The sequence below is a fragment of the Gorilla gorilla genome, chromosome 13, assembly GCF_029281585.2.
Source record: "Gorilla gorilla gorilla isolate KB3781 chromosome 13, NHGRI_mGorGor1-v2.1_pri, whole genome shotgun sequence".
NCBI classification, from domain to species: Eukaryota; Metazoa; Chordata; class Mammalia; order Primates; family Hominidae; genus Gorilla; species Gorilla gorilla.
The window spans coordinates 101,614,617-101,636,952 of record NC_073237.2 but is presented as its reverse complement, the minus strand read 5'-3'; the positions used below and the strand labels follow the sequence as shown (position 1 = coordinate 101,636,952).

Here is a 22,336-nt window from a genome sequence, read left to right as displayed (position 1 = left end):
GGATTACAGGCGTGAGCCACCGCACCCGGCCTGCCAATTACTTTTGTAAATAAAGTTTTACTGGCACACAACTGTGCTCATTGTTTACATATTGTCTATGGCTGCTTTCATGCTACAGTGATGGAACTGTGCAGTCGTGAAAGATCCTGTGTGGCCCACAAAGCCAAAAATATTTACTCTCTGGTCCCTCACAGAGAAAGCTTGCTGACCTCCTGTTCTAGAGTACTGCCAAGGATTAATATCAACCTCATCTACTCACTCATCTACTGTATGTGGAACCCACCCTCTTACTGGAAATACAAACCACATTTGCTCATTTCAAGTTTTAGTAACTTCCTCCACAACTTCCAATCTTTCAGCATCTTTCACTGTAATTCTTCAGTTCAACAATTTAATTGACAAAGGTCTTCAGTGATCTGGGATATAACTCCTTTGAGGAGAAATACCTTATTTCCCACATTCTAAGATATAATCAAGAGACTAATAAGCCAGTTATTCATAACAAGTTTTCAGGAGAAAATATCCTACCATATTAAATACACATATTGATTATGAGATGCATCCTGATGCTAAATAGCTTCATAATGTCTAGAATCAAGGAAATTGGACAACCCATTTAAATCAACTAGGTACTAGCTTATGTTCACTCCCACCCTCAATGGGAACAACCCACTCTTAACTACAGTGTTCTGCCCTTTCCAGTTTACCATGAATTTCCTTGAGACGGAAGCAAGAAAGGACCCACACGTCTCCATTCTCTCTCCTCTGTTATCATCAGACCAGCTTACATGAGGAGAATGCCCAACACTTCCAAACTAAACTATAAAAGCTTTTTTGTTTCCCTCATTAGTTTTTAGAAGCTTCATTTCATTTGAGAATTATTATTATTCCTCTTTTGCTTCTTTCTTATCACCCCACCCTGCCCCATTCCATCTGCTTTTAGGGCAGAAATCTATTTGTTTGTAGATAAGCAGCAATAATTTCTTTTCTCCACCCCTCTGAGAAATTTCTGTGAGGGTCAAATGTCCAGAAATTTAGCCTTTTAAAAGGCAATATTTCTATAGATCTATGCAATTCCTTTGTATTCAACCCAACTGAAAAAAAGTAGGTGGATATTTTGCAAGCTCTTTCACTCACTCCCAAGGCAGGAAGATGAACTGGATACACAAAGGTCAAGATGATCTCTTCAGGAAGAAAAATGTGCTGCAGATCACAGCAGGCAAATGAAAATTCCCTCCTTTTCTATACTTCCTAGTCTAAAAGAATTCTTGCTTAAGTTCTTAAGAATTTCGGAGTCCTTTGTGGCTTTTTCTGATAACTATTCTCTGAGCTTTCTTCAGACTTCTTGGTTGAGATTTTTAGAGTCCACCCACCTTCTCAGACAGCCTTCCTTATCTGGAGTTAAACTGCCCACAGACAGACATCACTGATTAACATTTAGCCCACGTTCAACATTTGCTTGGGCAGGACACAAGCTTGAGAATATTCAACCCCCAGGAGCAAGGTGAAGGATGACCACCATCCAGGAATCTTTTTAAAGGATGCCTGTTAGCCTACGCAATCCCTGGCTGTACTTTTGTGTGATGGGATATAGTTAAAAAGTACTGATCATGTGAAAGAAAATATGTTAGGGCAGAGGGTCACCATGCATGGAACAGGCCTGTGTGGCCATCTGTCCCAGAATACAACTTCTTCATTTTCACATCTTCTTTCCTTTCTCTAGTGAAGGACCCAGAAATTCTCTTAAAGTTTAAAATATTCACATAATGACTCACTTAATAGAGGCAAGCTAGACAACAATGCTAAGGGAATATAGGGTATGTGCAGTTCTGTGTGGATTCGTATAAATTAAATAAATGAAAGGGTAATTACAATTATTCCTTTCTTATTTGAGGCAAAGGGGAGAAGGGGAATGCTATGGCCTGAATGTTTGTGTCTTCTCGAAGTTTGTACGTTGAAACATAGTCAGCAAGGTAATGGTATTAGTAGGTAGGGTCTTCAGGAGGTGATTAGGTCATGAGGGCTCTACTCTCATGAATGGATTAGTGCCCTTATTTAAAAAAATACCCCAAAGAGCTGTTTTGTCTCTTCCACCATGTGAAGTCACAGCAAGAAAGCACCATCTCTGAACCAGGAAACAGGCCCGCACAAACCACTGAATTTGCTGGTGCCTTGATCTTGGATTTCCCAGCCTCTAGAACTATGGGAATAGTTCTCATCAACTACGTAACTATGAAAAATAAATTTCTGTTGTTTAGAAGCCACCTAGTGTATGGTATTTTGTTATAAAAGCCTGAACAGATTAAGACAGGGCACAAAGTCAAACCCATACTGTAGGCTTTATCTAATTTTGTTCTAAATTCTTATACTTTTTCAAGGTCATAAAAATTACAAGTGTGTTGCAAATCTTAATTTCAACAGGCTTTCTTTCTTTCTTTTTTCTTGACAGAGTCTCACTCTGTTGCCCAGGCTGGAATGCAATGGCTCAATCTCGGCTCACTACAACCTCCGCCTCCCAGGTTCAAGCGATTCTCCTGCCTCAGCCTCCGGAGTAGCTGGGACTACAGGCACGAGCCAGCACACCTAGCTAATTTTTGTATTTTTAGTAGAGATGGGGTTTCACCATGTTGGCCAGGATGGTCTCAAACTCCTGACCTCAAATGATCCACCTGCCTCGGCCTCCAAAAGTGTTGGGATTACAGGCGTGAGCCACCGTGCCTGACCTCAATAGATTTCCTTTAAAAAAATCATTGTCTTAGTTTACAGAATGAATCGTTACAATTTAAGATGTCTGCATATTTTCTATAATAAACCATATTTTTGTTTGCTTACACCACTCAGAAATGTATATATATTTATATGTATATGAGTGTGATATAATGGCAGCAGTGTGATATACTGGAAAGAGCGAGGCAAAATGATTTGAAAACTTCTTCCACCTTTAGGTCTCGTGATTTGCCACAAGATGCCAGTCTCAATTTTCTCATCTATGAAACAGATGAGAAAATAATGCTAGCCTTACAGAGTTGTGTTGACCACATTTCAAATGTGGCATCTCCTATGAGCCCAGGAGACATGAAGCTCTGCAGGTGATCAGTCCCCACATTGTAGCACTTTGTATTCCCAAATAGAACTACAAAGTATGAGTTCAGAATAACTCTCCCTAAGCCTTTCCTCACATGTTTGATTTACTACTATTTTAATGTTCCACTTAAAACTTCAAACATCATGCCTACGAAATGCTGATCCAAAATGGACAAAACCTGTAAAAAAAAAAAAAAAGACCAACATCTCAGGGTTGTTGGTACTAAATCACTGACTAATGTTTAGCTTGGGATATGCTGAAAACCTTCCATTTGTTAACCTTTTATCGACTATCTTGATATCATATGACTTGTTTTCTTCCTTCAGTATAACTGCACATCTCCTTTTCAGGATTTTTATAGTTTTGTATCACCCTGTTAGTCTTTTTGAGTCTAAATATTCACTAATATAATTAACAGTTCATTCAGAAAACACTTAAAGACCACCCATTGTATACTGGGCACTGTGCTAGCTTCTGAGGAGACCAAGAAAAAGAAGATCTTTACTTTAAAGGAGCTAGAAGTTTAAAGGTAAAGTTAACAGATAACTTCGATATAGTGTTGTTAGTATTTGAATACTAAGGTATGACCTCAGCTTCTAACTCTGCTGAGTTAGAAGCTCAGCAGAGGGGCTGGGGTGAAGAGGGATGGCTTCTTGGAGGTGACGCTCAGGCAGAATCATTAAGATTCAGTAGGAACTAGTCAGATTCCAGGCACATTTGGAAAACTGCAAAAGCAAAAGGTGCCTGGGGGGTACGGCAGTAGGATTGAAACTAGAGATCTGGGCTTAGCACATCTCTCCGAGGATAAACTATTTAGTGATGGGTATAAAAATGCAATTATGATCATCTTTAGTGTATCCATCACCTTTCTGATAAAGATGACTTGGCCTCAAACCAATTTTAAAGAACACAATTTTTCAGGTTGTTATGGCCTTACTAATTATTTTAAGAATGAGCTTCCAAACACTTGTACATCCATAGGGAATATTATGACCTATAAGAATGTATTTTGCTAATGAAACATCATACCTACTTTCTCCTATTAACCATAGAACCCAATAAAGCAAAGTCCGGGCATGCTCAACACCATGGGCATAGAACTATCAACCTGTGACTATCTTGGAGTGAATGGAAAGTGCAATGCTACTCTTCAATCACTTAGCAGTAAATGGTGAGAAAGTCAATTTTATCTCTGGCCTATTAGATGAGGGCATTAATACATTAGAATTGATTTTTAGGGAATGGAAAAGTAACTTAAAAAAATAAAGAAAAGAAGGAAGGAGTGCCCCACAGAGACTCCTAGATCCTCAGATATAGAAAGATAGAGGACTAACCCATTCCCCTAGGCCCTTTTATCCTATAAATATCAATTCTTCCATTCAACCTTATAAGTAGTACTTCCTTTGATAATATTTCCCAGGCCAATATCATAGTGTTTAGCAGTTGGGTCAAAAAAAAAAAAAAGTATCAGCATAGAGAGCACACTAGTTCGAATGATAGCAGCTAGTTGCAAAGAGGGATAAAGTGTCACAACAGCTTTACACTGAAGTTTTCAAACAACATTTTTAAAAATGAAAGGGTAATCATAGCCACAGTAGTCAGATTCTTAGGGAAAACTTAAAAAATGAAGGAATGTGAATTAAGGGATGAGAGATAAATGTTTTTCCTGAAAGACGAACCAGAGTGATGTTTTATCTATTTATTAAAATAGAAATAATAACATATGTAACAAATCTGTACATGTGCTCCCTAAACCTAAAAGTTGGAAAAAATTAAAATAATAATGAGCCTTGGTAAGCATATACATTAATTTAAAAAATAAGAATATGATTGAAATAGACATACTTTATCAAGGTACAATGTACAATACCACAAGAAAAACATAACATCTTTCAATTAAGTTTATCTTGGGAGAAGAAACAATGAACCTATCTTTGAAAGTAAATATTAGATTTATTTTTAAAATATTTTACCTGATTTAAATAATTTAGGCACTTTTCAAGACACCAAAGGCAACAAATGCAAGATTTCAGCACACATCGTGCACAAGCATTTTCCTGGATGGGGGAAAAATGGAAATAATAAAAAAAAACAAAGAAACTGTCACATAGAAGACTTCAAACGTTAGAAAAATAAATAAAAATTTAAAAATCACAATTTATGCTTCAAAGCCTCCATACTTGTCCACTTCCTCCTTAAAACATAATGACAGAATTATTTTTAATAAGTTCAATTAAATATTTATTTAGTCTCTACTGCATATACAGTGAAGTTTATAACACCTGCAAGGAACTTACAATCTAGTAGGAGAAAAAAATAACAAACACGAAAAAGGTTAGAATCAGAATATAGTATAGATACTAAGTGTTATGAGAGTGGAGAACAAAGAGACAGCATTGTTTGGGAGATGGGAGGAATCAGGAAAGGTTTCTACAAAGGGGTAGAATTTGAGCTAAACTATGTTGAAATGCATGTTATTCCCACAGTCAAGGATAGGGAAGAAGTTCTAAGGAGGAAGGTATGTGAGTCAACAGAGAGGAAGAGCAGCACAGGATACTTTTAGTTACTAGTGATTGGATGAATTTTGCCAGAGCATATGGAGTGCACGAGTGGGAGACAAGGGAGAAGGGCTGGACTTTGCCTTGTAAAGACTTTGAAGAAAACACAACTTTGTATTTAACATTATTGGGTGCTTTACTACATGCAGAACTGAGGTCTGGAATGTGCCCACAGAAAGTACAGAAATGCATTTTCCCCTTACCTTTCCTTTGAGCTGACTGTGAATATACATAAGGATCATTCGCGGAATTTTGACTAATGTGATAATGAAAGATCCTTTTGCCACCGTACCTAGGTGGTAACGAATAAGGCGATTTACTGATGCCAAAATAGGTGTAAATGGCAAATTCCTTTTATCCCTATTTAAAAAATGACCAAAAAGACAATTAAAACAAAGCCTAGATCGGGATGGAAACACAGGTATGGTTTAGAGTCCAATGCAGTGAAAAAAAAAAATCAGCTCATCATTCTTATTTTAGCTTTATGACAAAATGGCCAAGTGATACATAACTATTACAAATGCTACAGACATGCTATATAAAATTAACGTCATTGCTCTATGGTAGTTTCGTGGGGTTCTGATGCTCTAATACTTCAAGTTAAATAAAACTGTGCTCTGAAAGCTTTTATTAGTGAATACTTATGGGGTTATCAGAAAACAGAATTTAAAAAGATGTTAAATTTAGACTTGGCATCTAATTATAATAGAAAATTATGAGACCTAAAGCTTTCATATTTGGCTCTAAAGTTAGCAAAGGGAACTCACACTTGTTCCGGTCTAAACAAACTAAAAAGACTTGTTGTCCTTTGATGGACTTTTATATAAAGCAAAAGTACATATGGCACCACTATAAGATTTATTCTTCTGCTAAATACAATTTGTGACATCGCAATAAATTTTATGAGACAACTGCAGAAAAGTATAAAGAATAAAACAACAATCTCTCATTTGACCACCTCCCAGAATTATCAACTATATATAACACTCTGTCATATTCATTTCTAATTCTTTTGTTAAAGAAATGAAACTCCTGCCAGCCCCAGTCTGATTCCCTTCCCCTCCAACCTGCGGACACCATCCCTTAGATGAACTTGAGTTTTCTAATAACAACAAATTCTTACCTGGTAAAATAGTATGTTACCACAGCTCCTGCCACTGTCATCTGCTGACATGCTAGAATAAATTCACTGATCCAAATCAGGCCCACCACATGGTACCACCACATGTACTGCAGAGGCCCAGAAATTTTGAACTCCACAAAGCCTTGCTCATTCTGAACAGGACTGCCTAGGAAAATATCAAGGAAGGAAAGAAGAAGCACATAAAGTACAAATCCAGAAATACGGCAGTTAAGTAGAAGGCAATAGGTCCCTACCCCAAGCCACAAACCTTCTGATCCGTGTGGTATTTCATAAAGGGACAGAAATAACTATCACTTGAAAAGTTGTGAAATTAAGAATTGTACTATTAAGCATTTTGATGTCCTCAAAGGCATCATATAAAGCTTTTAAAAGTTGTTCTATTTAATAAAATTCTTCTTATATTATCAATTATTTAGTTTAAGCATGAATTTTCAAACACTTCAGTTTTTTTCAAGACCTATTATTTATCCAATCATTACAGATTTCTTAGCAAAGTACAGAAATTATTATTATATTCAGTTGCTAAGTGTGTGTGCTGAATGGACAGACAAGTTACATAGTTATATAAAAATTTACTATCCTTATGATACTCTTTACAATTAGTTCCATTTAAGCTTAACCTTTGATATTCAGTACGGCTGTAAGAAAGTCTGAGTGTCTAACTATGAACTATATCATCACTTGGAGCTCTAGCGAGGGTCAGATCATTTCGAAACCAGAAAATCCCAAGGAAGTAAGTAGATCCTTGGCTATACCTGGGATTTGAGGTAACTCCTGAGTGACACTGCATTCACTGGTTCATCTTAGAATGAATCTAAATGTCTGAGTCAGTATTGGAACTTACTTCAAATTCATGATCGTTTCAAAATTAGAGTGCAATTTCAGGCCTTCCCTGATCTAGACTTACATTGCTAGGATGTTCTAAAAAATCATGAATATGGGCTGGGCACGCTGGCTCACACCTGTAATCCCAGCACTTTGGGAGGCCGAGGTGGATGGATCACATGAGGCCAGGAGTTGGAGAGCAGCCTGGGCAACATGGAGAAACCCTGTCTCTACTAAAGATACAAAAATTAGCCAGGCATGGTGGTGCATACCTGTAGTGCCAGCTGCTCGGGAGGCTGAGGCAGGAGCCTCAGCTTAACCTGAGGCTATCGCTTAAACCTGGGAGGCTGAGGTTGCAGTGAGCTGAGATCACACCACCGCACTCCAGTTTGTGTGACAGAGAGACACTCTGTCTCAAAAAGAAAAAAAGGCCAGGTGTGGTGGCTCACGCCTATAATCCCAACACTTTGGGAGGCCAAGGCAGGCCTCCTGACCTGATCATGAGGTCAGGAGTTCAAGACCAGCCTGGCCAATATGGTGAAACCCTGTCTCTACTAAAAATACAAAAATTAGCCGGGCATGGTGGCATGTGCCTGTAGTCCCAGCTACTCAGGAGGCTGAGGCAGAAGAATCACTTGAACCCGGGAGGCGGAGGTTGCAGTGAGCCAAGAGAGCGCCACTGCACTCCAGCCTGGGTGACAGAGCAAGACTCTGTCTCAAAAAAAAAAGACGAATATGAAGTAGGTTGTTGAGGAGCCATAACCACTACAAGTTCTGATGGCTACTGGACCTTCATCAACAAATGTCTGAAGAATTACCTCTCTCTGATGTTCTAAAATACTGGAATGCAAATCACGTTTGTCACTAAGAGAAAGAAGCCTATCTTCTTACCGGTAGTGCCAAGAAAAAGAAGTGTCATGATCCAGTACACCCAAAACAAGACAAGAGCAAAGAAAGTCCAGAAGGGCTGGAAGACTAGCAGTGGCAAGTGAATGAAGACCTTGCCAGCTACGTGGAACAAGGCGATGGTAAGAGCAACACGTTTGCGCATAACCAACATTATCAGGAATAAGATCACCTGTACGGAGAGAATGGTTTCAGTTATTATTATAAGTAGTGAAAACAGAAACCGAAAATAGTAGAAATTTCTAACATAACCCTTCAGCCCCAAACCTGGAGGTAGCATTCTTTGAATTTCAATAATACTTTATCAGTAAGTATCTCTCTTGCAATATTTATTGTCAATTTTATATTATGGTTACCAAGTGTCCTTTAAAGCAAAACATAAAAGGATTTCTCAACTTATTAATACATTCTAGAATTTTTTTCCTTTTCCCTTTGCCACTCATTATGAATCAAAACATACTGTCAGTCAGGATGAGACTCTTAGTTTATTTAAACAGATACACCACAAAAATGAGGTTTTTATTTGCATCTTCCTTATTAGACCAACAGCTCCTTAAAAGTGGGATCTGTGTCAGATTCACCCTTTGCCTCCTCCCACCCCCACATCCCATCTTCAGCAGCTGGCACGGCAAATTGTACCTAAAGTGAGATTTCATTCATATTTTGTTGTAATATCTGTATAACAATAACTAACAAATATCTTTTGGCACCAATGGTTTTATGATGGCTTTATTTTTTGTTTCTGATGCTCAATAAAAAGCTTGGGATTGCTCTTAGAAGTAGACTGATTTTTTTTCTTTTTTCAGAGAGAAGACGATGATGAACCAAAGGTATACATATAAATTATTTAACCACATGTTAATTGGTAATTTTATTGCTTAATACCTAAGCAGCAAATCTGACACACACACACACACACACGCACACACACACAAACACATATATATATTTTGGAGACAAGGTCTCACTCAGGTGCCTAAGCTGTAATGCAGTGACACAATCATGGCTCAAGTGACCCTCCCACCTCTGCCTCCCGAGTAGCTGGGACCACAGGTGCACACCACCATGCTCAGCTGATTTTAATTTTTTGTGAAGACAGGGTCTCACTATCTTGCCCAGGTTGGTCTAGAACTCATGGGCTCAAGTGATTCTCCCACTTCAGTCTCCCAAAGTGCTTGCATTATAGGCATAAGCCACTGTACCTGACCACACCTATATTTTTGAAATAACGCCATAAAGTTTAATGAAAAGTTTGAAAGACAAATGGGAAGATAATTAGCGAACAAGTAAATGGAATGATATATTTTTTAACATACTTTTCTACAGTAAAGGGAACCATTTTTAAAAAGTAATTATCTTATGACAATAAGAAATATGTTCTTGTAAGCAAATGGTAATGTAAATATTCTAGGTGAAAATCCTCTCTCAAAAAGCAGACAGGGTAGAAAAAATGTTTCATCAAATAGCACTCATCCATGAGGGAAGCCTTCAAGAGACTTTTTAGTGTTTCATACACTATGGCACAGAGATATTATCTACTGGAGATCAGGGTTAGGAATGCAAAAGCTAGATTTGAGTTTCTGCTCCATTAATGATCTCCTGCAAACAAAAACACAAAACCGAAAGACACGCCAAAGCCTAAACTCACTGTGAACACTGTAGCTGAAATGGCATAAATGAGGAGGGCCCGAAGATTGTCTTCAGCTATCTGAAGCTGCTCAGGAGTAACCGTTTCTTTGGGAGACCTTCTTTGCTTTGCATACAGCCACCATAGTACACCTGTGCCTCCTGGAGACAAAAGACCCAATTGTTAATGCAATAATTAGGATAAGAAAATGTGTAACATAAATTCTCAATTTTCTTGACCCTTCCTACAGATCATCATGGGACTAATGCAGTGACAATCCATTTGGCTGGGAAGTACATAGCTATAACTTTTTGCCAGCATAAAGAAAGTGTCCATTGCTCTATTATCATCCTCCACATTAAGCATTTATAAACCCTTCAGTGTATCAAATAAGCTTCCTTCAAATGTATTTATTATTGACTATGAAGCTAAGAGCGAGCCAGTAGAAACATACACCCCTGACAGGAATTGATCACAAAGAAAGAGCCTCAGCATTTAAGCTGAGGAGGCTGGAGGAAGGAAATAAGCATCACAGAAAACATCAATGAAGCTTAAAGAGGGCAAGGATCTTCTCTGTTGTACTCATCACAGATACCTCTGTGACTTGCACTGACACAGTAATGCAGTTGATTAAGTATTTGTACAATGAATAAATGCAAAGCAAAAGAACAGTTCCCGCCAAAGGGAGGAACAAAGAGGAAATCTCTGATAGTGGTGGGTGCTAGGGATGAGCATTTTTAAATCTCCAACACCGGTTGAGAGATTCAAAGAAGCAGACTGAAGAGGGAGACAAACCTACCTCCACATATGAGAGTTGACTTATATACCTACATTCAACCCATTCAGCAAACATTTTGAATGCTACGGCACCTATTGTTCTAGCTGGAGATAGAACAGTAAACAAAGCCAAGTTCTTACTCTTGCTGCTCATGGAACTTACATAATAATAGGGAAACAAAAAAATAAGAAAACAAGGAAAAATACAGTATATTAAGTCTAAAGAAAAAATGATCTCCTGGTAAGAAGGATATAGAGTGTCTGGGTAGGAAAAGCTTTGCAATTTTATATAAGATGGGTAAGCAAGGCCTCACTGGTATTAGTAAGATGATATCTGAGCAACGGAATCAAAGACAGAGAGCAATCTATGACACTATCTAAGGAAAGAGTGTTCCAGGCAAAGTTCAAAGAGACTGAGGTAGAACCATGCCTAGTATGAGAGAAAGAAGACCAATGTGGCTACTGCAATGAGCAATGCGGAAAGTGGTAGAGATGTGGGCAGACAGGTAGCTGCGGACCAGACCACACTGTAAGGCCTTGTAGGTCACAGTGAAAAAATGGATGATTCAGAGTAGAGACATGTGTGTGTGTGGCTGATATGATAAATGTCTGGGATATAAAAAACTGAAGCAAAGTCGATGTACATCAACATCTGCACTCAAGAGTTAATGAGGTCAAAGGCAAATTCCATTACCTATTTGTTGGCAAATACCAAGTACAAATTTTCCATCTGTCGAAGAGGAGGAAACAAATCAAAACTACCAGAAATTGGTGAAAAACATTTTAGAGCAACGGAATGTTTCCATTTTGAAGTCTTGCAGGCACAAGAAAATTGTCTGGAAAAATGTTTAATATATTCAGAAAATGGAAGAAAATATGTTTCCTACATACAGAAATGAATTATAGGAGAAAAGCTGAAGTTAAAAAAATAGAATGAAATTGAAATAATGATGTCAAGGAGGAAGCTGTTCACAATAGCCATGGTAGACAGTATTTATTATTAAAATTTAAATTTGTATTAGGAACTGTGCTAAGTCCTTTATAGATGTGATCTAACTTAATCATTATAACACTATTCATATCTAGAGTTTTAAAGTTTTGTCTGATTCTGAATCTTAATGAAATTTGCCTATGATCTTTTGGGGGAATCTTTTTCAATTCTGAAATTTTTTATTTCTGTATTTGATTATTGTTTCTGTTCCATTGGTTTTTTTCTCCTAAGGTCATTGTTTATTCTTCTGCTGTCATCTTCTAACTTAACAGTTTACTTTTTTGGTAATTTTCCTTTACATTCAGGAAGACTTCTTCAAATTTATTTCCAAATAACTGATTTAGTTTTCCTTACTAGCAGTTCTGTACTACTTTATGGAAGAAGGACCAGTAGTTCCTACTAAAACTAGTCCAGGAAAACATAAATGTAAATATAATTATAAAAGTTTTTAAGGCAAAGATAAACAAGAGTTTTAAAAAGATACAGCAGGTGAAAGTAATATTTTAACTTTAATTATAACCTGAGTACAAAAGCTCAGACTATTTAACAAGGGCGAAAAGTGGGAGGGAGCAGAAGAGAGTAGGGGATGAAAGGAAGGAAAGTTTATGTTAAATTTAAGGGAGGCAGGGAAGAACTCAACATATATCATCTTATTTCTGACTTTAATAATCACAGTAGTCTAAAGAATATTTTCTGAAAACAACTGTGGAAGTGAAAACGTAACGTATACCATCAAAACAAGGGTGAAGATAACCAAAGAAAACATAGTTCATATAGCAAAGAGAGAAAACAAGAATGAATGAATTTCAAGAAAGACAGAACAGATGAGAACAGTAAGACCAAACATACCAGTGAAGATGATAAATGTAATGAGAACAAATTCCATTACTAAAAGGTTTCATATTCAGCTGGTGAAATTTAACTGTATATGTTCATATACATATGCATAGAAAAAAGGTCTCAACTTCAAATGCCAACAGTGATGAAATGAGGGGAGGGGCAAATATAATTATAAGAAATTTTAAGGCAAAAATTAACAGTCTTCCTTGAAGATATAGCTTGTGAAAATATAATTTATTTTCTTCTTTATATTTCTATTTTCTACCAAAGTAGTTAAGAGGCTGAGGTAGAAAACAAAGAAATAAATAGCTTACCAAGTGAACCGAGTATGACCAGAATCGTTAAGATCCACACAAGTACTCTTGATATATACCTGATTATCACCATCAAAATCATGGATAGAACTGCAGGGAAGATAGAGAACATATAGAATATTATTTGAAAATGCAGGTAAATATAAATAAAAACACTTTAAATGGTTGCTTTTTTCCCCAGGGAAATAATCTGTTGCTATTGACCACAATTTAGATAAGGAAGGAAACTAGCTGCTGTCGTATTTGACTCTGCTACCTGTACCACTTAAATAGCATCACTCGAAACCAAAGTCACCTAACTGTGGGTTTATAAACTACAGAAAAAAATACATGCAAATGCACATGGTGACTCAAAAACAGCACAAGACTGTTGTGGATTCACCATGGAGAAGACATCAGACATGCAAACATACATGCCAGCACACAAAGTGTAGAGAATGACATGTCATGTTGGTGACAAGAAAAATTACTACACACAGACAGAGATCAGTTAAATTAGGAGCTACACTTTATTGAGTAATCTATGTATTTCAGGAGCAACTAACTTCTCTGACAGTCAGTCAAGAAGCTAAATGGCATCTTATCCTTTTCTGGCTGTTTCTCCTCTAGAACTCCAAAGGATGGTCCGACTCTGTGGAATAACATCCTGAAGCCTACTGTGGCCGAACTTCCTCCGTCTAATTTCTCAACTGAGGTCAGGGGTCCCAGGTGAGGAGACCTTCCTCAAAAAGGAGCAAAGCTGTTTGAGTTATACAGCCAGTTCTTCTACCTGCCCCAAGCTAAATCCGATGTGCTATAATCCTGAGTAAAAATCTTAAAGAAGAAAGGAAAGATTTAACCCTTGCATGGGAAATACGTTTCTGAAATAATAATTTATAAATTTCTTAATTATCTAAAGGCCCATTCCACAAACAAATGAACAAAGATTTTTTAAGTTTATATTACACTCTTAAGCCTCAAAAGAGAATCACTCTAATAAAATATAGAATTCTGATGGCTTAGCATTATTGGCACTATTTTTTAATTGGATCTTTAGTTTTTGGTTAAAGTTTTAACTATTTCAAAAACCAAATAATTTTGATATAAAGCTAGACTAACAGTTAAGTTTCTTTGGGCCACTTGCAAAGCCAAATAAATGGTTGGGATTTGTGTCTAGGTAACATTATTAAGGTACTCACTTTTGCAATAAATGTACAGGAACCAAAAACAGATGGGAGCCTTTCAAATATCACAGAAATAGATTTTCATATGGACAGCATTATTTCAATTGAGTCAAGTACTACCTAAGCAAAAAGAAAATACTCTCTAATGACAGGAAAGACGGAAATACAGCTTGTATCTTCTCAATGGCTATAATTGTTAACAGGCATAAATACTAAGTTTACTTATATAATGAAATAGCTGTTGGTTCCTACCATAGTTTACTTCTCCCAACTAAGAAGGCCTATACATTCTGATAAGGTACATATAGTTCTAGAATAATATAGGGAGTTTTAATCTTGAAAATAACATTTTTGTTTGATTTGTTATCTATTTATTGACTAGAAAACTCAGTGGCTAATAGGTGGAGATTTCCTAATTTTTCCAGCAATACACTGATACTATGCACTGTAGCAATGAAAAAAAAATTACACACTTCAAAAGTAATCTATCAGAAATCTACGTTCTTAGATGGGAATATATAAGAGAATATGTCGCCCCCTGTATAAGTAAATATACCTTTTAGGAATCATAACTAAAAACAGAGAGTTGTTGATTCATTAAAAGAAGCCTCCTGCTATCATATTAAAGTAGCTATAGACTTAGTAAACAATGTTGGGGAAAACACTAGTTTTCTCCAGTGAAAGAAAAAAAGAAGGGAATGAGTTTCAGATATATATATATACTTATATGTACATATTCTTAACTATATATAATCTGAAACAATGATTTTGGCTATGGGAAGTTAAACATTTTACAAGTATCCCCAGTTGTATTCATATTTTGGCTAAAAGACAAAACAGTCTTCTTCTGCAATACTATGCAATAGCTAATAATGAGAAAAACAATTACCTAGTGATAACAAGCAAAGTCCCAATATAATTTCTTTGCTGGTCATTACTCCACTAATCAGCCTGTGTAAGACACTATTGTCACTGACAAAGGTGATCAGGGCCTCTGCAAACTTGGCATAGCAGGAAATGTTCACAGGAGCACAGCGATGGAAGAATGGAATAGGTGCACTGGTGACACAAGAAAAAAAAATCAGAAAAAAAATTACTCCTACTTAATATAAATGCCACATCAAACACACAAATGAAAGGTGAATATGGCTGCAATACACTCCACCCTCCACACATCATTATGGGAGCTAAGAGCTGTGTGCTTAATGCTATGAGGATGGCTGTCATGGGTAGTGATGCAAATCTTACCACAAGCCTTATCAAAGAGGGTGGAGTGCATGTTCCAACAGAAGACATTACCCTCCCCTTCTGAAAAGAAACGCACACACACACACACATACACACACACAACTACCAAAAGCAAAACCAAACACTTAAAACTCCTTAGCCTGCACATCTACCAGTCAAGGGGCAGATGACAAAGCTTACAAACACATACTTTATTGAACCGAAAATGAATTTTTGCCATAAGCGATTTAAAAATAAAAAGCACATGCTTTTACTTGAAATGTGCCACCATTAATAGAATGTTTCCTCTAACAAAACAGCATACAAAATCTCAGATTAATAAAGGTGTTTACAGCATAAGCTTAATACCTCTCATATAAACAAAGTCATGCTGAGACATCAACAAACAGCGTAATAGGCAGCTATTTAAAACAGTAACCATGAGTACTAATATATGGAAATGCTTATAATGTAATAATATAAGGGGAAAAGTATATCTAATGTGATATCTCTGCATAAAAGGTCACACATAATCATGAGAACAGAAAATAATTAACAAGTGAAAAATACTGGACTTGTTAGGATCACAGAATTCTGGGCTATTTTCTTTTTATCAGTTACTATTAATCTAAGATTATCTATGTCTAAAAAGATGTAAAATAACCAATTACTTAGTCATTTATATTAGGCTTATATGGACTGAAATTTTTACTTGTGAAAGACTAGAGCTATGTGTAAACTGTGACATTAATCTGGTTTGTTACAACATGGTTCAACTTCTGAGAGGATAGTATACACTAATCAATAAGAGATTTTAAGCAAAGAACTACGAATATGCCTTTGGTTGTGATTTACTCGGATTCTACGAGAGCCATACGTATGTCCATGCATAAATACACACTTATATGTGCATTATGTTAAAATTTAGCCATCGTTAACGTGAATCCCACATTTCCAGAATTGTTCTTACAACTTTTTTTAAATGGTATCCATGAAAATATGTTCACAGAACTTTAAGTCCCAACTACAACTACAGTTTTAACTGGAATGATACAAATGTGTTCCTCATTCTTGGTTGGCACTATATTTTGGTCCAATGAGTGGATAAAATTACATGGTTGGGCACTACAAGGTTTCTAATCTCAGCAAAGCAACTTTGTATGACCTGAAGCAAAACACTATCCTTGTTTCCTTCCCCGAAAAATGCTTCTTTTCAAATAAGAATATAAGCACACTATGTATTAGTTTCCCTTAAATGTTAGTAAATGAGCACCATTGATGGTAAGAAAAAGTAACATCTTTCATGCTGTCATATTTGGTGGAACGTTAAAATAATATAATTTTAAAGATCTAGCCTTGCCTTAGTCTTGCTTTAGCAAATATATCAAAAAATGATGACATAACAATATGACATGAATATTCGTTTTTTAAAATTGCCTCTTGCATCCCTGTGTATTTGTGTCAACCTCCAAAATGGTATTAGTGAAAGTTATGCCAAAGGTTTGATATTGTATCAGAAAGCGCAGGAAGCCACAGCATTCTAAGAAATGCTTGAATTATAGGTATTCAAATCATTGTTTTTTTAACCAAAAAGTGCTTCACTAATGATGCAAAAAGATATTAAATTATAGAATACCTTTAAGTGAAGTAGATTTAGTTAAAAATATTATGAGAATCAAAAAGGATTAACTGTAAATTTCTAAGTCAATAGAAGCTGATGTGTGACAGAAACCTTTAAACTGACAACTTCGTCATGATGAAGCCTCTTTTCTGATGTTGTCTGGATGCCATCTCTGCAAGTTAATATCTCTGCCTAAGGACTCTTCTAACCATATTTTTAAAATAAAGCCTGGTTCTCTATCCTTCAAAACTAAAATCCTCTCTGTTTCATGATTATCTATAACTCCATCCTCTTTATTTATTACCCTATCATGTGTGATTTAGTCTCTGTTTAACTCACTTGCCTCCAACCTTGAACATAAAATATATTCACTTAAGGATGCTGATGTCTTTTTCTTGTTTTCAGTACCCACTATTTTTCTCGGCCCTGCCTTCCTGTTTTCTTTTTCCTGCTAGGCAACTACAAAAGCCCCAATTCTTCTAACCTTGCACCCTGCCTGTACCTCCATCTCTCTCTCTTACTTTCTCCATTGGTTAGCTGAAAGAGTAGGAGTAAGCACTCTGTAAGTCTCTTCAGATCATCATCATCACCATCCAAGAGGGCACCCATAAATCGATGATACAAAATTATATAGGAACAGGATGCCCAATATGTTCAGTGTTTCTTTTCTTTTCAAATTTAGGATGAGAATAGATGATTTTAAAAGCGAATGACCAGAACTCTCAAAATGAAAATCCTTCATTTTTATTTAGGAGGAAATGCTGGGTAATATCTGCCCTGAACTTAACCTTTCAAACATTTTTACACTGTTTATTAACAGTTGGCCAATTGGAAAGAGTACTTTCATAAGTATTCTTCAAAGAACTGGAGCAAAATAACAACAGTCCTTTGCACCAAAATTCAATCTATGTCAGTTTAAAAAAAACAACAACCTGATACTCTAAATTTAAAGGTATAAAATTAGCACATGCTGATTAACTACATTGTCTAGCTGATAGTCAAAATCTGTTCCTAGTGGTAATGAATAACAAAAATAGAAGGCAAACATAAGAAGAAATAATATATAGGCACATTATTCAAAAATAAGATGAAATACTTAGCTTTAAAGTAAAAAGCACTAGATTCCCTTGTTTGAAATCTAAACAAACTAGACTTCCTTATTTGTCATTCTTTTTCTCAACTTTTCCCCAAACAAAAACAACTCTGCCAGCCACGGGGTTTTGATACTTCAATTGTTTTCTTATAAAAAAAATTAAGTAATAATTGTGTCATTGAAATGGTTTGTTTTACATTTTAGCGTTTAAATCCCATGTGATTTAATGAATTTAGGTGGAGGTGAATTCACCGATTTCATATACCTCTGAGAAAATAATACTTTTGAGGAGCTAGTATTACGAGATCATTTCTACTTTAGTATCTTACCTAAATGACACATTTTGTGCTTCTTAATTAAAAGGACAAGCATGAAGTATTCTATATACAGTAAGTTTTTCTCCCTTCCACCAAATATTGAATCTTTAATAAGTCGATGTAGTCACATTAGGAAGTGATGCTGTTTTACTTGCTGAAGCAGTCAACAAGAACAAAATGAACTTATAATGAGTCTTTTAAAAATTTTTACATTAGTCCCTCATATGAAAATTATATCTTACCTTGGCAAACATACTGTCCATTTACCTTTAAGTTCAGATCATCACAGTTAATAAGCTCCCTAAAGTGTGATGACAAACAGTGCCTAATACCACTTGCCCATTTGCCTTCACAAGAAGGCAGGGGTCTGCATCTCATATAATTACTTTAGAACCTCAGGTTATAAATAAACAATTACACATGATTTATAGCCAAAGTTTTATTTAAGTAAGTATAACAATAAAGTATTCTGGCAATATCTCTATGGTACAGTAAAGGCAGGAATTACGAGTCTCAACATGGAGTGGTGTTTCTTTTTTCTCTTCTTTCACCCTTTTTAAAACATTTTTATTATTCATTTATTTATGTTTTATAGAGAGAGAGGGTCTTGCTATGTTGCTCAGGCTGGTTTTGAACTTCCAGACTCAAGCGATCCTAACACTTTGGTCTCCCAAAGTGTTAGGATTACAGGCATGAGCCACTGTGCCCGGCCTTCTTTCACTCCTATACTCTTTGCTGTTGTTGAACACTCACTGTGGTATAGACTACAACATCCTGGATTCAAATTCCAATTTGCAACAATTAGTGGTGTGGCTTTAGATAACTTAACCTCTCTCATCTTCTTTTTCCTCATCTACAAATTGGGGGCAATATCTTGACAGATTTTTGTGAAGGTTAAATGAGATAATATATATGAGAGATACTGTGGGATAGCTGGCATGTAGTAGATGATTTGTAAATGTTAATTTATCCTTGAATCCTCCATTGAAAAATATGAACAGATAACATTTTTTTCTTGGTTATCAATTTCTTTCTTTCTTTCTTTCTTTTTTTGAGACAGGGTCTTGCTCTGTTGCCCAGGCTGGAGTGCAGCGGCACAATCTTGGCTCACTACAATTCCACCTCCCAGGTTCAAGCGATTCTCATGTCTCAGCCTTCTGAGTAGCTGGGATTACAGGCATGCACCACCATGCCCAGCTAATTTTTGTGTTTTTGGTAGAGACGAGGTTCCACCATGTTGGCCAGGCTGGTCTCAAACTCCTGGCCTCGAGCAATCCACCTGCCTTGGCCTCCCAAAGTGCTGGATTACAGGCATAAGCCACTGCATCTGGCCTTTGGCTATTAATTTGTCATCTTTACATTATTGTATCATTAATTCCCCAGCACCTAGTAACCTTTCTGGCATCCAGAGGTGCCCAAATACATGATGAATAAACTGAATTTATGTAATCCGTTTCTACTATTGCTGTTTTCTCTGGCTATTTCTAAAAGCACTGTAAGCATACTGGCTAGCTATTCCCCATATTGCCACCATGGTTGGCATTTCACCAATAGAGAGTAATGAATTTGGATAAAATACAACTCTTTCTAGGCATTTGTTTTTAAAATTCAAAAGCTTTTAGGAATGGTAATCATCTGGTTATTATGTGTCACTAATGCTTCATTGAAAATTAGTTTACAATTGCTTTTCTCTAAAACAGGTGCTGCTTTTAGCTGTAGAAGGCCCCTGGATACCCAAGAAAGATGGGCCAAAGGAAGAGGTTCTAGAAGTTTAAAGAAATACCTCCTAAGTCAAGTGCCAAGCACATAGATGTTTAATGTATATTATCTTGTTTAATTCTTACAAATCCTTGAGGGGAGTATGACTATTCCCACTTCACACATGAGGAAACTTGGTTTACAGAGAGGTTAAGAGACTTGCTCAAGGTGACAAACAGAAAGTAATTATATGGAATTCACCCCAGACTTATCTCAAAGTTCAGGTCCTTCCGTCCCAGTAGTATGCTCCTAGAAGGACACCAAAAGAGATGTGAAGGATGCTGAGGGGTACTTGCCTGCCTCATAGTTTTGCCTGGTGCTGGTCTTTTGCCATTAAAAAAAGTCACCAAAAACATAGAACCTACTAGACTATGAGTTTAAAGACAGAGACTAGGTCTTACTCATCTTTGGAGACTTGGTATCTAATACAACGATGGGTGGAATGGGGTGATGCCCCAAGTCTTTTTATTAAAACAAATTTATTCTTATTCTCAGATCCTTTCAGTTTGTTTATCTAATACTATATAGCTCTGGTATTTACAAGATTTGCCTTCTTTCTATCAAATGTTCTTCTCTTTTACTTTCCAACTGGCTTAGTTCAGACAAAAGTGATAACATACTTAGACTGTGATGCACTAAAATAAGTAAAACATAAGGATCTTTAAACACAGCATAAACACAGCATGCCGTCAGTTTTCAGATGGTATAGGTTCAGCACTGCATTTTAGATTAGTGAGATATCAGATGATGACCTTGTTAGAAGCCATTTCTGTCCATCTCTAAAATCTTCTCCCCTAATACTATTCTTTGTCTTCCAGTGAATACCCCTAGGACATTGTGAGATGCATATGTGTACCAAAAACCGGAAAACCCAAAATAACCAGGAACAGGCAGTCCTCAACATAGTGGCATCAGAGGTCAGAGGCGGGGAAGGATGTGCAGGATGAGCTGAGCTGCCCCCACCTGACATCCTGCCCCTATTACACAGGAGCAGAGACCTCCCTCTCACACCCAGGCTTTCTGGCTATACTGTCATAATATGTTTTAATTTTGAGAGCATGATTCTATATTCAAAGAATATATTTAAAACAGACTTTACCAGTTGGATAGATAAGGGTATAGAGCTTTTCTCATTTTTATATGGATAAATTTTCTCCTAAGACTATTCAAAGGATCCCCTTTTCTTTACTGCCACAGCCTCCCTAATATTCTCAATTTATATGAATGTAATCTCCGTAGCTGTTGGTTTAAGGCCATAATTTGTAGGTCTCTCTTACTATCTTTTAAAATAGTCCCTTTAGTTTTATGTCTACAGGCTTTAAATTTTGATTTTTCAATAGGAACTTGATAAGATTAATGAGCTGAAAATATATTTAACTGATATATCTTTTTTCTACTTTCAACAGAAAATTTCAAATTCAAGTTAATAAAACCCAAGTTACACCCATAAGTAATCCAAAAGAAAGTAGACATGAGTCTCAAAATTTTTTATACAACAGCTTCCTATAATATATTGAGATACAATTAAAGTGGCCTCAAGTACATTTTCCTGGAGAAGTTGACTCATGTTACACACAGTTGGCAATATACACTAAGGTTGTGATCTGACCAACACTCCAAAGTATGTGGGGGTGTGTGTGTGCACAAATATACATACACACATATACAGATACGTATACCTACCTAATTCTGAGCATATATTTTACAATGCTTGATAATTCATTTCCTTTCAAAAAATCTATTTATAATTTTAAATGTTGCTTTACTTATCACTACTTTGAGATCCTTCCAAAGAACATTTCTTGTTTCATCTTTGTATCCATTATGCACAGTAGGTACTTAATAATAAATGTTTGTTGAAGAAGACCTTGGATAAGATATAGCAAACAACTTAATACAGAGAATGTTACCTAAAAAATATAACCTGAAAGAAACTATGGGGAATAATCACTGGCAGACTTTCTAAATTTACAAAATAAATTTAAAACAATCCCAGTAAATATTACTAGGATAAATCAAAAAAACTCTTTGGAGATTGTGAGACTTGGTTTCTAAGTTTGTTGCAGATTTTACAGCAGTTCAGTGGTTTT

General features: G+C 36.3%; 1 protein-coding gene across 4 annotated transcripts in view; it reads right to left on the bottom strand.

Moving 5' to 3' along the window:
* The window catches only part of SLC44A1 (solute carrier family 44 member 1), a 193,711-nt gene that overhangs the window by 66,638 nt on the left and 104,737 nt on the right, over positions 1-22,336 (bottom strand). For all 4 annotated transcript variants that reach the window (XM_031014502.3, XM_031014503.3, XM_055350367.2 and 1 more), the window contains 7 exons: positions 15,120-15,289; positions 13,068-13,157; positions 10,167-10,306; positions 8,504-8,690; positions 6,767-6,932; positions 5,847-6,003; positions 5,059-5,142 (listed from right to left, as the gene is read on the bottom strand). In XM_031014502.3, the coding sequence (XP_030870362.1) occupies positions 5,059-5,142; positions 5,847-6,003; positions 6,767-6,932; positions 8,504-8,690; positions 10,167-10,306; positions 13,068-13,157; positions 15,120-15,289 (994 nt within the window). The remainder of the gene's footprint in view (positions 1-5,058; positions 5,143-5,846; positions 6,004-6,766; positions 6,933-8,503; positions 8,691-10,166; positions 10,307-13,067; positions 13,158-15,119; positions 15,290-22,336) is intronic.